This window comes from Pelodiscus sinensis, chromosome 16 (genome assembly GCF_052426305.1).
Source record: "Pelodiscus sinensis isolate ZL-2025 chromosome 16, ASM5242630v1, whole genome shotgun sequence".
Lineage (NCBI taxonomy): Eukaryota > Metazoa > Chordata > Testudines > Trionychidae > Pelodiscus > Pelodiscus sinensis.
The window spans coordinates 18,402,156-18,416,109 of record NC_143067.1 but is presented as its reverse complement, the minus strand read 5'-3'; the positions used below and the strand labels follow the sequence as shown (position 1 = coordinate 18,416,109).

At 43.4% G+C, this 13,954-nt stretch overlaps 1 protein-coding gene across 1 annotated transcript in view; it reads right to left on the bottom strand.

Moving 5' to 3' along the window:
• NDFIP1 (Nedd4 family interacting protein 1) overlaps positions 1–11,666 on the bottom strand; it is a 48,484-nt gene extending 36,818 nt beyond the window's left edge. Inside the window, exon 1 of the mRNA XM_075900316.2 lies at positions 11,375–11,666. Coding sequence (XP_075756431.1) covers positions 11,375–11,419 — 45 coding nt within the window. The 5' untranslated portion in view covers positions 11,420–11,666. The remainder of the gene's footprint in view (positions 1–11,374) is intronic.
• Positions 11,667–13,954: the final 2,288 nt, after the last annotated feature.

Here is a 13,954-nt window from a genome sequence, read left to right as displayed (position 1 = left end):
GAGATGGTAGATTTCAGGATCCTGACCAAAGGAAGAAAAGAGAGTAGTAAAATACACACCTTGGAATTTAGAAAAGCAGATTTTTATTCCCTCAGAGACCTCATGTGCAGAATCCCCTGGGATGCTAACATGAAGGGGAAAGGAGTCCAGGAGAGCTGGCAGTATTTTAAAGAAGCCTTATTGAAGGCACAGAAAGAAACCATCCCAACGCGTAGCAAGAAAGGCAAACATGGTAGGAGACCGGACTGACTTACAGGGGATGGCGGTCGGTTTCTAGAAGAGTGCACCAAGGTTCAGTTCTAGGACCGGTTTTGTTCAATATCTTTATTAATGACCTGGATGAGGGGATGGATTGTACCCTGAGCAAGTTTGCAGATGACACTAAGCTAGGAGGAGAGGTAGATACACTGGAGGGCAGGGATAGAGTCCAGAGTGACTTAGACTAATTGGAGGATTGGGCCACAAGAAATCTGATGAGGTTCAACAAGGACAAGTGTAGAGTCCTGCAATTGGGACAGAAGAATCCCAAGCATTGTTACAGGCTGGGGACCAACCAATTAAATAGTAGTTCTGTAGAAAAGGACCTGGGGGTTATAGTGGATGAGAAGCTGGATATGAATCAACAGTGTGCCCTTGTAGCCAAGAAGGCTAATGGCATATTAGGTTGCATTAAGAGGAGCACTGCCAGCATATCCAGAGATGTGATTATTTCCCTTTATTTGGCTCTGATAAGGCCACATCTGGAGTAGTGTTTCCAGTTCTGGCAGGGGCAGATGACCGTTTTGCGGGGCCCCGGGCAGTATAATTCTGCAGGGCCCCCCCTTTGCCACAGCGCATGCGCAGTGACGCCATGCGCATGCGCAGCGGCACCACGGCTCATGTGCGGGGCTTTCTGAAGCGCGGAGCCCGGGGCGGCCGCCCCGTTCGCCCTGCCCTATATCCGCCCCTGAGTTCTGGGCCCCCCATTACAAAAAGGATGTGGACGCACTGGAGAGGGTCCAGCTGAGGGCAACTAATGATTAGGGGGCTGGAGCATATGACCTACAAGGAGAGGCTGAAGGAGTTGGGTCTGTTTAGTCTGCAGAAGCGAAGAGTATGGGGGGATTTGATAGCAGCCTTCAACTTCCTGAAGGGAGGTTCCAAAGAGGATGGAGAGAGGCTGTTCTCAGTAGTGACAGATGGCAGAACAAGGAGCAATGATCTCAACTTGTGGTGGGAGAGGTCCAGGTTGGATATCAGGAAAAACTATTTCACTAGGAGAGTGGTGAAGCACTGGAATGAGTTACCTAGGGAAGTAGTGGAGTCTCCATCCCTAATGGTGTTTAAGTCTCAGCTTGACAAAGCCCTGGCTCGGTTGATTTAGTTGGGATTGGTCCTGCCTAGAGCAGGGAGCTGGACTTGATGACCTTCTGAGGTCTCTTCCAGTTCTACGGTTCTATGATTCTAGGATTATCTGGGGATAAGGAATGATGCATGTAACATGGTCATTAGGGGAAAAATTATCAACTTCAAGAGAAACTGTATCCTGAAAGGAGGTGGCTGAGTTAAGAACAGATTGGAGAAAACACATCAAATAACTGGGAAGAATCCTGCAAAATGCAGAGGTTCAGACCTGATGACTCTTCTGTCTTCCCCTTCTGTGAAGCATTGGCCCAATTTAAATCCCTGAAGATGAAAAGCCTAAAATCACTTGAAGATGAAAAGCCTAAAATGCTGCCCATGAAAACTGCAGCTATGTAATCTGCTAGGAAATAAACTTGCATTAAAATTCAGGACATCAACAATAAATGAGGTAAGAGTCTGGCATATTAGATGTTCTGTTACTCTCTGAGCAGCATCACTCACTATCTTAACAGCAGAAGGATGTCTATAAGAAAAAAGTAGGGAAAAAATTAGAGACTTGAGAAATGAAATTTCAATAGGAGGCAAAATGAAAGCATTGCATATACAATGTATCAGTATAAGATGGAATAAAAATGAAAATGCTCAAGTGTCATAAGAGGGTATACAAATATCTTACAATTAAGTTCTGCAGGAGGAAGTAAGCTGAACCTAATGTTAACTTCAAATCACACCAATTCATGTAATAAAACAAAATAGAACCATATTTTAGGCATCTTAAAATTGGGAAAGAGTTTAGAAGATTCCAAGGCCCCACAACATTCTGCTGTAAATAGTTATATGAAACAGATTTTCCTTCTAACGCATATGGTACACAGACATGCCTTGCAGCCTTTTTAATGTTTCCAGGCATCTAAAATTCAACTAAGTGCTCATTAACTAAACAATAAGGGTTCATGTGGCAGGAAGAATGAATCATCAGGCCTCAAGTGGCCCAACATTGCCATGACAGCACTAGTCTTGCATTTTCCATCTAAGATGGTGCAGGCACCTGGAACACACAATTAAGAATGCTTTATTATCTGCTATTGCAAGAGATTTTCTCCCTTATGGCTACTAAAAAATTCCTCAGAACCAGAGAATTCTAAGGTAAGCACAACTGGAGTTTAATCGGAAAGGGGCAAAGTCCATTTCACTCACTGATGTAGGCCAATAATTACTTTCCCTTTGATTCACTGAAGTATTTTACTTTAAAAACATTTTGGGAGGGAGGGTGTTAAAAAAAAAGTCAACTTTAACTCTCTGAATGTCTACTAATATTTTATTGAAAAATTCAGCTGAGTATTTTTCCCCTCACTTACTAGAGTAACAAGTGCTGTGGTTACAGTATGCGATCCATGAATATTCCATTCCCAAAGAAACCATGAGCTACTGAGGACCACAGGCAAGGCACTTAGCCTTCGAGCCTCAGTTTCTTCTTGTGTAAAAAGTGTATAACAATATTTACATATTTCATAGAGGTAATGCTTTGAGAACTTTGGCTGAAGATTCTTCTACTGAAGTGCAGTCTTCATTTAATAATTAAAATAGTTTCATTTTTGTAATCATCAAAACATAGGCTTTCAACAGACATTTCAGAAATGATACTCTTTTAGTTAAACCCCATGTCTAAGTTTTCCACAGATCTCACATGCCAATTCTAAACAAGTGTTTAAAAATGCATACTCTGGGTACTGAGCAGCACATTAAGGCTATGTCTAGACTGCAGGCTTCTTTCGGAAGAAGCTTTTCCAGAAGAGATCTTCTGAAAAAACTTATTCTGAAAGAGTATCTATACAGAAAAAGTGTATTGAAAAAGCAATCTGCTTTTAAAAAAGATAGTGTCCACACTGAATAGACCCTATCTCACATTTAAGCTGTGATTATTATGGATGGAATGGCTACTAGGACGGACACCTGTGTTTTTTCCTCTTTCCTCTTCTTTCGAAAGAACGCCCTCTTCCCCATCCACACACACATTTTTCCAAAAGAGCTCTTTCAAAAAAGGTTTCTTCGGCATAGAAAGATGTTTACCAATGTCGGGGAAAAAACCCTGTTCTTTCGATTTTTTTTCAAAATAACGCAATAGCAGTGTGGACGTAAGTGAAGGTTTTTTGGAAAAAAAGCCTTTTTTCCGAAAAAATTCTGCAGCGTAGACGTACCCTTAGATAATTCTGCAATGCTGTGAATCAAGAGTAAAAACTGCTGTTGACATTCTGTTCAAAAGCACTGCAATATTACTTCTGGAAAAAATGCAAAAGTTCTAACTCTCAAAAAGACATGCAGAAAACTAGATGGTTTAGAATACCATCAGCATGATATAACTCAGGCATTCAAAACTGAATCTAAGAAAAACTAAATTAAATTAGAAGATTACCACAAATGGAAATGGGAAAAGACAAAATTATATCTGTTCTCCATGCTTTTCTGAACTATTTCAAGTGCAAGCCATCAGAACAGTACAAATACTGAAGTGTCTGAGTAGAATCCTAACTTTTAGATGCCCATAGTCACAAAGTAAATTGTAATCAAACAGAAGAGCCTCCAATACATTTTTTTTAAATTTTTTCCTGTATAAATCATCCTACAAAAACATGATTTATTACCAGCAGAAATAAATGAATGTAGCTCTGTGTCTGATATTACTGCCAGGACAATATGGCAGTGGGCAACAAAACAAGCTCTAAATAGAATTCCATGCCCAGGTGCCCCCCCCTCCAAAAAAATCCAACTAATGGTGCCAAGACTGGTTAGGCCAAAACTCCGACTTTCAATCTAACACTCAAAATTATCTCTACAGTCAGAGTCAGGGGTGGGAGAGAAAAAAATAAGGAAACAGTTTTCAGCTTCAAAGCAGTATTTCTAAATAAAAGAGATGCCATAAAATATACATTGATTTTGTCCATTTAAAAAAAGTTCACATTAGTTCATGCACTATTTTTAAATGAGTGGATTTTAAATTACAATTTATTCTAATTTGACATCTTGTAGATATTAAGCCAAGGCCTGTTTCAGTATTGCTAAACATTAATTAGACCTCTGTGTGGAAAGAGCAGGTGAGCTCTGCAATCTTGGGCCACAGTCCTACAGATACGCACATGATTAACTCTGCTACTGTGACAGGGACTGACTGCTCCTGGTAGCAAAGTTAAGTATGCACACAGATATTTAGAGCACTATTTGAAACCCGTCCCCCAGCCTTGCGGGAGGGAGACAAGACCTAGGGATCAACTGATTATGGGGGACAAATGATAAAATAACAGGGTCAAGGGGTGTGTATCCAAGGTTTAAAACAAGGGAGCTAGATGGGGACACCGAGCAGAGAACCTCGGACAGCGCCCACTGCTCCTCAAAGCTGTCTACAAAGTCAATGGACGCCGCCCAGAAGAACTCTACCCAGATACATGAAACTAGGGAGGAACAGAAGTAGGCCCCACAGTTACAGAGCACCCCCTTGTCCAGCATCCTCCTCCTGGTATTATATATGGCAGCTTTCACTAGGGCCAGGAGGAGGTTGACGAGGAGATCTCGTGACTTTGTGGGGCCAGGAACCTCTGGCCCACGGGCTGCATGCGCTTCATCAGGGTTAGCTGCTGGCGGACTGCTAGATGGTTTGTTTACTGAGCGTCTGCAGGCACAGAGCCCTGCAGCTCCCAGTTGGCATGGTTCAACATTCCCGGCCAATGGAAACTATGGGAAGCAGTGGCCTGCAGGTTCCCCACCCTTGGTTTAGAAGATTGAGGCTTTAGCAAAATGATGACAATGAAGTTTAGTTAATTTTTTTTAATTCAAACATTGTTTTTTAAAGTTCCTTAATATAAAGTCTCCATCCCTAAAAAAAAACAATATTAAGTGTCTCATTTAAAACTTGCAACAAAACATGACTATGTTAGTATTTATCCAATAATTTGTTTTCAGTGGTCTATGATTCTGTTTATTGCATGTAAAATTTAATCTGTTTTTTGAGGGTTAAATCGTTAAGAAAACTTTTAATAAAAAGGATTCACAGACTGGAAAAATTACGATTGACACCAGTTCACAACTATATATACACACACGTCTAAAGGAAACTCTGGCAAGTACTTAGCAACACCAGTGTTACTGGGCAGAATCTACACTGAATATGTGTTTCAGTTATGGAAACACATGCTCACAGTTGCTGGTGTACTCAAGTAGAATTGCTGAATAGTCCCTTAGTGACAACATACAAGAAGATCTAACTGCAGATAACCTTCATCTGATCTCACGTCTCATGCAGTTTCCATGGTAGTTTAACATTCTCTGAGATTTCTAAAAGGAAAACACAGAAAGTCAAAGACTGCATAAGAATCAATGCCAAAAGTTACAGCCTTTCACCAAAGTGAAATTACAGAAGTTATGGAAGCCAAGTATAAACAAAATACACAGAAATAATTTCAAACTATGTACTTCTAATAAATTGGAGACCGGTATAGAGAGCTAATAGCCTTCCCATATAAAGCTTACAAGTAATTTCCATTATAAAGCTCTATTTTTGTTCCCCTAAAACTTTGACTTGAAATAAGATATCACTTAAAAACCATATCTACTTTAAAGGCAAAGGAAATTATTTTCACAATCTATGAAAGAGAAAAAGATACATTTCTGAATATGAGCTACTCATTTAACATTTGAAATGTTGACTTATATACACAACATGGCTGTGGATCTTCCCAGATCAAAATCTCCAAACTTTCTATTATTGCTCAGTCTGCTTGAAAATTCATGCAAAAAGTGAAGGGTGTTATTAAGCAACATGATTAACAGGGTTTTTTTTGTGGATTATTTTGTGTCCATTGATTTTAATGGAAGTTTGCTTGGGCCCAAGGCTACTCACATTAATGTAACTGGATATTTTTGCCATTCACTTCAATGAGAATAGGATCAAGCACCAGAGTTCTGATCCTGAAATTGGATATATGCAGGTGAACCCCCATAAGGCTCCACCCACAATGGTAAAGCAGAATCATCTGTGGCTCTGTTTCCAAGAAAAAATGGGGGCTTCCTTCAACACTGTTAGCTCAAATGAAGTAATTTAATGGAACAGAAAAGCCATCTTAACTAAGGATATAAGAGATTAATCGGTTAACCAAGTGATATGCTGATGCTTGTTAAACTCCCACTGCACTGGCAGCTGGCGGGACTGGGAGCTCACGATGCCAGAAGCCACCAGCATGCCAGGACGCCAGCAGCTGCCAGGGCCAGGATCTTGCAGGGCCGGCAGCCACTGGGTGCCTGCAGCTAGCAGTCCATGAGGTGGCTGCTGGCAGGTTAAAAAATACTGGCATTTAACTATTTAACTGACTAAATTGTAATCAGTTACATAGTTAGTATTTAACCCTTTTTACATCCCTAATCTTAACACTCACTGAATCATAGGCTAAGGGTTTGTCTTCACATGGAGCTATTATTAACTCTGTAAGTGGACATAATTATTCCAGAATATGAACGCTTTGTTCTGGTTTGCTTTATTCTAGAATGAGTGCCTTGTTTATAGATTAAGCAAAACAGGAGCAAGGCACTCTTATTCTGGAATAAAGTGGGTCCGCACATGGAGCTGTTCAGGAATAATTACTGTATTTTAAATTCACACTCTTAATCCAAAACAACTTTCAAATGTAAACAAGCCCTCTGACCGTAGGGTATGTCCACACAGAAAAAGCTGTGCAGAGGCCAGACCCCTCAGCAAGCTTGAATCCAGCAAACACAAGTAATGTATTGTTTAATATGGTAACAAATTAAAGGGAGTGAGTGAAGGTCACAACTGCTATTATACAACCTGAAACCTACTAACAGATTAAAATTAAGAAAAACTCTAAACTCAGGATTTCCACCCTCCTCCATCCTTTCATAATCCTGTAAAGTAAAAATTAAGCATGTGATTTTGATGGTTTCTGGGACCACTGTTTGTCATTTTACCAGTTCCTGAAACTAAATATATCCTCTGTGGTTATTAACTTAGGACTATATTTCATGTCATTGTCACATAGTCACCAATGTTCCTCTGTTTCTGTCCATGTGTGGAATATATTTTGTTGTGTGTACTGAGGCATGTGCAGATGTGCACCACCAGTAGAAATACATCCTGCCAGCTGTTGGCACTGTGGAAGCTCTGCTAATCACCTGGGGAGAATACAAATCTCTCCTGGGTGGCCACCTTACAGGGACATCTTAGGCTCATCTTACAGGGACACTGCAAGTGACTGATACTCATTTTCTGTTGTCATTATAATATGTAGCAACATAGGATAAATTGATTTAAATTTGACATCTTCAATGTCAGAAAATGATTCTCCTCATCCTTTCGACAGCTAAATGTCAGCTATGCATCATTGTTTTCATAGCATGCACTTCTGTAGCAAGACACACCACAGCATACCAATCAATCCAATAACATTTTTTTAAAAGGAGAAACTATTATTTTTTTCCTTTCGTGCATGTCCCTTAGGGTCTCTCATTACAATTCCACTTACTCTCAAAGATTCTGCATTGTAACAGCCTTTTCATGGAACCTTCCATTTTCTAATGCTCCCTTTAAAACAGAGACTATCTTTCTAATCTCTAAAGCAGCATGAAGAGTTATAGCACTACAGTAGCAATAACAAGATCTATTCATGACTAAGAGATTAGTAATAATGACAGCTTTGATTTCCTTACAGAGAACTGTGCAATATCATTCTGATCTGTCAGATGGGTAACTAAAGAATAATATAATATTCTCTTTCTGTGGGGCAGCATGCTTTTTCCACATATATCCCTATTATCTCAGGATCTTAACACCAGAATTTGAATCCTTCTGTAACACAGTCTATGGCTTCACTAGAAATAGTGCACCAGTACAGCACTACATGCTGTGCCACTACAGCACTTCCATGTAGTCACCCACTACACTTAGAGATGGCAGGGCAGTAGCTAAGCCATTTCCCTGAGAGATGGTAGCTAAGATGATGGAAGAATTCTTCTGTTAATTTAGTGCCAGCTAAACCCAGAGCTAGGTCGTCTTAATTATGTCACTCGGGGTGTGGATGTTTCACACCTCTGAGCAATGTAGCTAGGTCGACCTAATTTTTAGAACAGAATTGGTCATTCTCCAGCTACATCTACACTATGAATGCTGCAACAGCACAGATATGATGCTGCAGCTATGCTGCTGCATCTTCAGAGCACAGACGCTTCCTACTGAGACAGAAAGGGTTTTTCCAATTACTGTGCGTAATCCACCTCCCTCATTCTTCCATCAACCTAGCTGTGTCTATGCTGGGGGTTGGGTAAGCATCACTATGGTGTTTTTTCACATCCCTGAGCAATATACCCATGGCAATCCAAATTTAAGTTTAGGCCAAGTTTCTGACGCTCAAAAGTGTTGTACAGATTAACATTTAAATACTTTGTGACACTGGGATGGAAGGTACTACAGAAGTGCAAATAGCATAAGAAGTTTAGGATGAGGAGAAGTTAAGCTTTTTGAAATATCTGAATCCAAAAAGAATGACTGAAAACACCTAACATTTTAAACCTTTTTTATATATATATTAAAAAGCGTAAATGGAGCTGTATCTGTCTTTTAGACATGCATAAAACCCCTAACCACTTAGTTGAGAATTCGCATGAAAAATTTAATCCTAACAGGAAACCATTTTTAAAGTTTAAAGCACTCTGAAAAGAAAAAAATTACTATTATGGTAAACTATCTACAACTTATTATAGTGACTCTGTGATGACCCTATAATAAGTAGTAGATAGTAAATATTTATACAAATTCATTCTTCCCTTAAAAATCTGTTTTTCACTGCTCAGACTGTGGCTTTACTTTCTGCACTTCACTCAGCCAGAACAATTAAGAAAAAATCAGTTTACCTTTCTAGTTCTGATGCACTAGCACATTATAATATACGAAATACAAATTGTGCAGGAAAATATTTAAATTAAAAATAAAACATTATTTTAATTAGAAATATTGTAGTGACATTAAAATTATTAATTTAATTTGGGGCTTGATAATTTTCATTATCTGCAAATATTAAAAATCTATATTTTGGAGACTAACAAAACAAAATAAAAAAAATTAGCAAAAGGAAAACTTTCCAGCAACCTCAGACAATTCCTGGCCTGCATTGCATGGAAGAATAGGAAGAGAAGATAAATACTGTGTGAAACCAAAACTGAAACCAGGAACAGAAACTAAATATATAACCAAAAATGTTTGTAATGCTTTTATATGTGAGCATAATTATTCTCCTTTGTTTTCAGTCATTAAAGCTCCAACTCTACATGTTAGAATGTGTGAGTATAAGGGTCCACTCGTGATGTCAGCTGCAGGACTGAGGCCTTTGTCTGTCTAGTTTAGAGTTATGCGTCGAAAATATTTTGCTAGACACACCCTCCAAGCAAAATGCATTTCCTCCCAACAGAATGTCTGAATCACGTGGAGCAAGGGGATGGAATTTAGCTCCTCATTGTGGGGCTCCCCTTCAGGATCTTTACCAATAATATTAATAACTATTTGTACATTACAAACAATATGTTCAGACAAGAAGAAGGTTTCTGCCCAAATGAGTTTTAAATTTAAGAGAAATCAGTAATCTTAAAAAGAACTCTGCTTATAGAAAGCACAGAAGAAAATAGTTTTTTAGGAAACACTGCAATAAGGTAGTGGCCCTGAGAACTGGAATTAGGAGATCATTAAATGCAGTAGCTGCAAAATGGAACTACACACAGACAAGTATGGAAGAAGGAAAATGAGCTGAGTTTCAAGACTAGTAATACCACTTTAAGAGCAGATCCACCATCAGTTGTCTTCTAGCCCCACCCCATCCCCCCAATCAGTGTGCAGGCAATGGTCAATTGCATCTAGTCTACTGAGAACTTTAATTCCATCACCACAGGACAAGCACCAACCATTGTGTAGTTGCTCAACTCGTGACCATTTTCCCATCCAGAGCTCAAGTGACAGGTAAACCTTATTCTGGCCCTCTGTGTGTGGATGAGTTTAATGTCATATACCTAAAATTACCTCAACAACATACAGCTGAATTCCCACAATTGGGGCTTTGGTTTAGAACTCTTCTATCCCAAAACTCTATTATGGAGAAGGTGCTTTAACCTACAAGACACAGTGAAAAGTCCAAACGCCCAAATACATTTTACTTCCTTGATTTAATTTACTCCTGACTGAACCCCATTCACCTACTGATGAGCACCAGTTAAAGTCATCCCATTAAGGCATAGAGATGCTAACACAGGATTCCTCAATGCCAAAACACATCAGACCCCACTCCCTAAATTCCACTGGTATGCTCCCCCCAGCAGTGTGGCGTGTACATGCCACGGCCAGGCCAGGCCAGTCAAGCACCCCAGTTATGATGCTGTGGACACACAGAGGCGCATGGCCTAGCTGGTTTTGTGCAGATGTTCATGCCAAGGCTGCATCACGCCCGGGACTGTGGTGGCCGGAGACACCGCCCAGGAGTGTCTAGTTCTCCCTCCCGTGTGTTGGGGGCTCTCAGCCAAGGGACTGGCATTGACTTTTGGAGGGGGGAGGGCTGCGATCCATGCAGTAGTTTCCCTTGGAAGGGCTCACAACCCCAGGCTGTTCTCCCGGACCCCTCCACGCACCGGGGGCCGAGACTGGCTTCTTCCTGCAGGATTTCGGGCAGAGGGAAAGGAAAGGGGGGGCCGCCCCAGAGAGCAGCGTATGGTCCTGGGGGCTCGTGGCTCTCATCAAGAGCAGGGTCGGCGGAACTCTGGCTGCCCCTAGGCCCAGGGAGCGGGTGCCCGGCAGAGCCCCGGGGAGGAGGCTGTGGCTATGGGGTCACCTCCCCGCCGCGGAGGGGCTCTGCTCCGCCGCCCCCAGACCCGGCCCCACATCCCCACCTCGGCGGGGGCAGAGGGCGCGGCTCTCCCCGGAGCCCCCTGATCCCCGCCGTGCGGCCTAGCAAGCCGCGGCGCTCGCCTAGCCGCCCGCCGCCGGTCTCACCTGCTGGTATCGGCCGCTGCCGGGCTCGGCGGCCGCCGCCGCCATGGCGCCGAGGAGGAAGTGTGAGGCGGAGAGCGGAGAGCGGGCGGAGGCCCCGCGGGGCTGGCTGGGGTCGGAAGGCCCGGGGCGAGTCGGGGCGGCTGTGGAGGTGGCGCGGCTCTGCTCACGCACCCCTGCCGCTGCCGCTGGAGGCGGAGGAGCGCAGCAGCCGGGTCACTAGCTGCTGCCGGCTCAGCTCCAACCGCTTCCCTTCCCCCGCTGCGGCCGCCCTCTGCTGTCACACTCACTCCGCCCTCGCAGGCACACCCCTGCCGCCTCCCGCGCCTGGGCCCGTCCCTCACACCTGCCCTCGGCGGCGGGTCTTCAGCTCGGCCCGGCTAAGGGGTGAATCGGTACAGTGGTAAACCCCGGGGACCCCCGCTTTCTGCAGGAGCCAAGCGTGCTCCTGAGGGCCGGTTTTAGGGGCCCTGCCCGCCCCTTCTGAAACTGGTGCCATGCGCTGTCTGATAACCCGCTGTCATGTCCAACCAGCCTAGGGCCGGTCCCACAACCCCATTTCACAACTGACTCACCACCACTTACCTAACTGGACTAGCTAAATTAATCCCTTAAATCGGCTTTAGGCGGATGCTGTCCTGATTTACCAGCATTTCTTCCCACTCACTACAGCTGCTTGGAGAAAAGGGCCATATCTTTTCATCTCTTAGTACAGGAATTGTCACAATATTGGAATCACAATAATATTGTCAATTGTTCATATTGGCAAAATATTTGTTTAGGATCTGCCCTTGTCACAGCCCGGTCCAGTCCTGCCCTCCAAACATCATTTGTTGTTAGCTGGTACAGTTGTTGTTAGGTGGTACAGAACCCCACACACTCCTAAACTCCCTGGCTACGTCTACACTGGCCCCTTTTCCGGAAGGGGCATGTAAATTTCATGAGTCGTAGTAGGGAAATGCGCGGGGGATTTAAATATCCCCCGCGGCATTTAAATAAAAATGTCCGCCGCTTTTTTCCGGCTTTTAAAAAAGCCGGAAAAGAGCGTCTACACTGGCCCCGATCCTCCGGAAAAAGCGCCCTTACTTTGAAGTAGGAATAAGAGCCTCCGGAAAAGGGCGCTTTTTCCGGAGGATCGGGGCCAGTGTAGACGCTCTTTTCCGGCTTTTTTAAAAGCCGGAAAAAAGCGGCGGACATTTTTATTTAAATGCCGCGGGGGATATTTAAATCCCCCGCGCATTTCCCTACTACGACTAATGAAATTTACATGCCCCTTCCGGAAAAGGGGCCAGTGTAGACGAGCCCCCTGGGTCTGGGTACTTCTGAACCATGTCCATGTCTGCCTCTGCCACCGTTTTTGGTCAGTGAGGCCTTATAATCCACTCTCCTATATTAGTGTTCACCAACAAGTAGATCAGAATCTACTGGTAGATCCTGGAGCTTCTGAAAAGATGATCCTGACTGATTTGACTGGGAGGCTATCAAGTGCCAGTACATCAGCTGCCCCATGGGAGCCTTCTGCTTGCTGTGCAGGGTGGGAGAGATGGAGTGAGCAGAGCAGGGCCTCAAGACAGGGGTAGGACCTCAGAGGAGGGGTAGAGAAGGAGGCAGGGCAATGGTATTTGGGTTTGAGGTAGAGCCTAGATTGCACTTAAATTCAAACAGTGATCTTGTGCTTAAAAAGATTGGAGACCCCCTGCCTTAGATCATCGATGAGCAACCTAAGCTAGTGAGTGGCCTCCTTCTTCTCAGTGGGCCCAAGATAGGGATGTGAATGGTTAACCAATAAGCTTCACCCTTAACGGGTGAGGCTTACCAGTTCCCATTAACCAGTGGGAGCTGCAGCAGCTCCTCTCCCTCCCCCCAGCCGCAGGGGGAGGGGCCCCTGTGAAGTCTGCCATGGGTAGAGGTGCTCCAGCCTGGACAGAGATGCCCCTGTCAATGGTATGCCTATGCCTGGCATGCCACAGATAGGGGAGCTCCAGCCCTGCTATGGTGGGCAGGGGGCTGCTCCAGCTCAGCCAGGCTGGAGCAGCCCCCTCACTCACCCTCCCTTAATCAGTTAACCAGTTAATCAATAAAATGGGATTTACATCCCTACCACAAGACTGTTGTAACCAAGATGGTTTCCCAGGATAGGGTAGTTTTGCTAACTGTGCTTGCATACCTAGAATTTGTGAGGTGTGCTAATTGAACTGTAGCAGCACTTTGATTGAATTCAGAGGGAGCACGAGGAATTTACAGTCAATGTTGTGTGCAATCAGCACGCACCTCATTTCACATGCCCTTGCTTTATATGTGTGTCACTTTAGTAATATCGGTAGGAAAAAAACAACAGACAGAAACCAATGGAATCTGGCAACTCTGCACATGGGCAACAATAAATAAAATGTCTCACATTATGCACTTTATTCTTAAACGGTACAGGAGAGTTACTAAACCATGGAAACCAACAAACTCCAGAATGTACCTCCAAACCTCAGGCTGATCTCATCCCTTTTGTGAGGGGTATGGAGCAAGTCATTTACAGGTGGCAAAGTCCTTCCTGTCTCCCCTCCCTCCAGCTTTTCCTCCCGCTCAGTT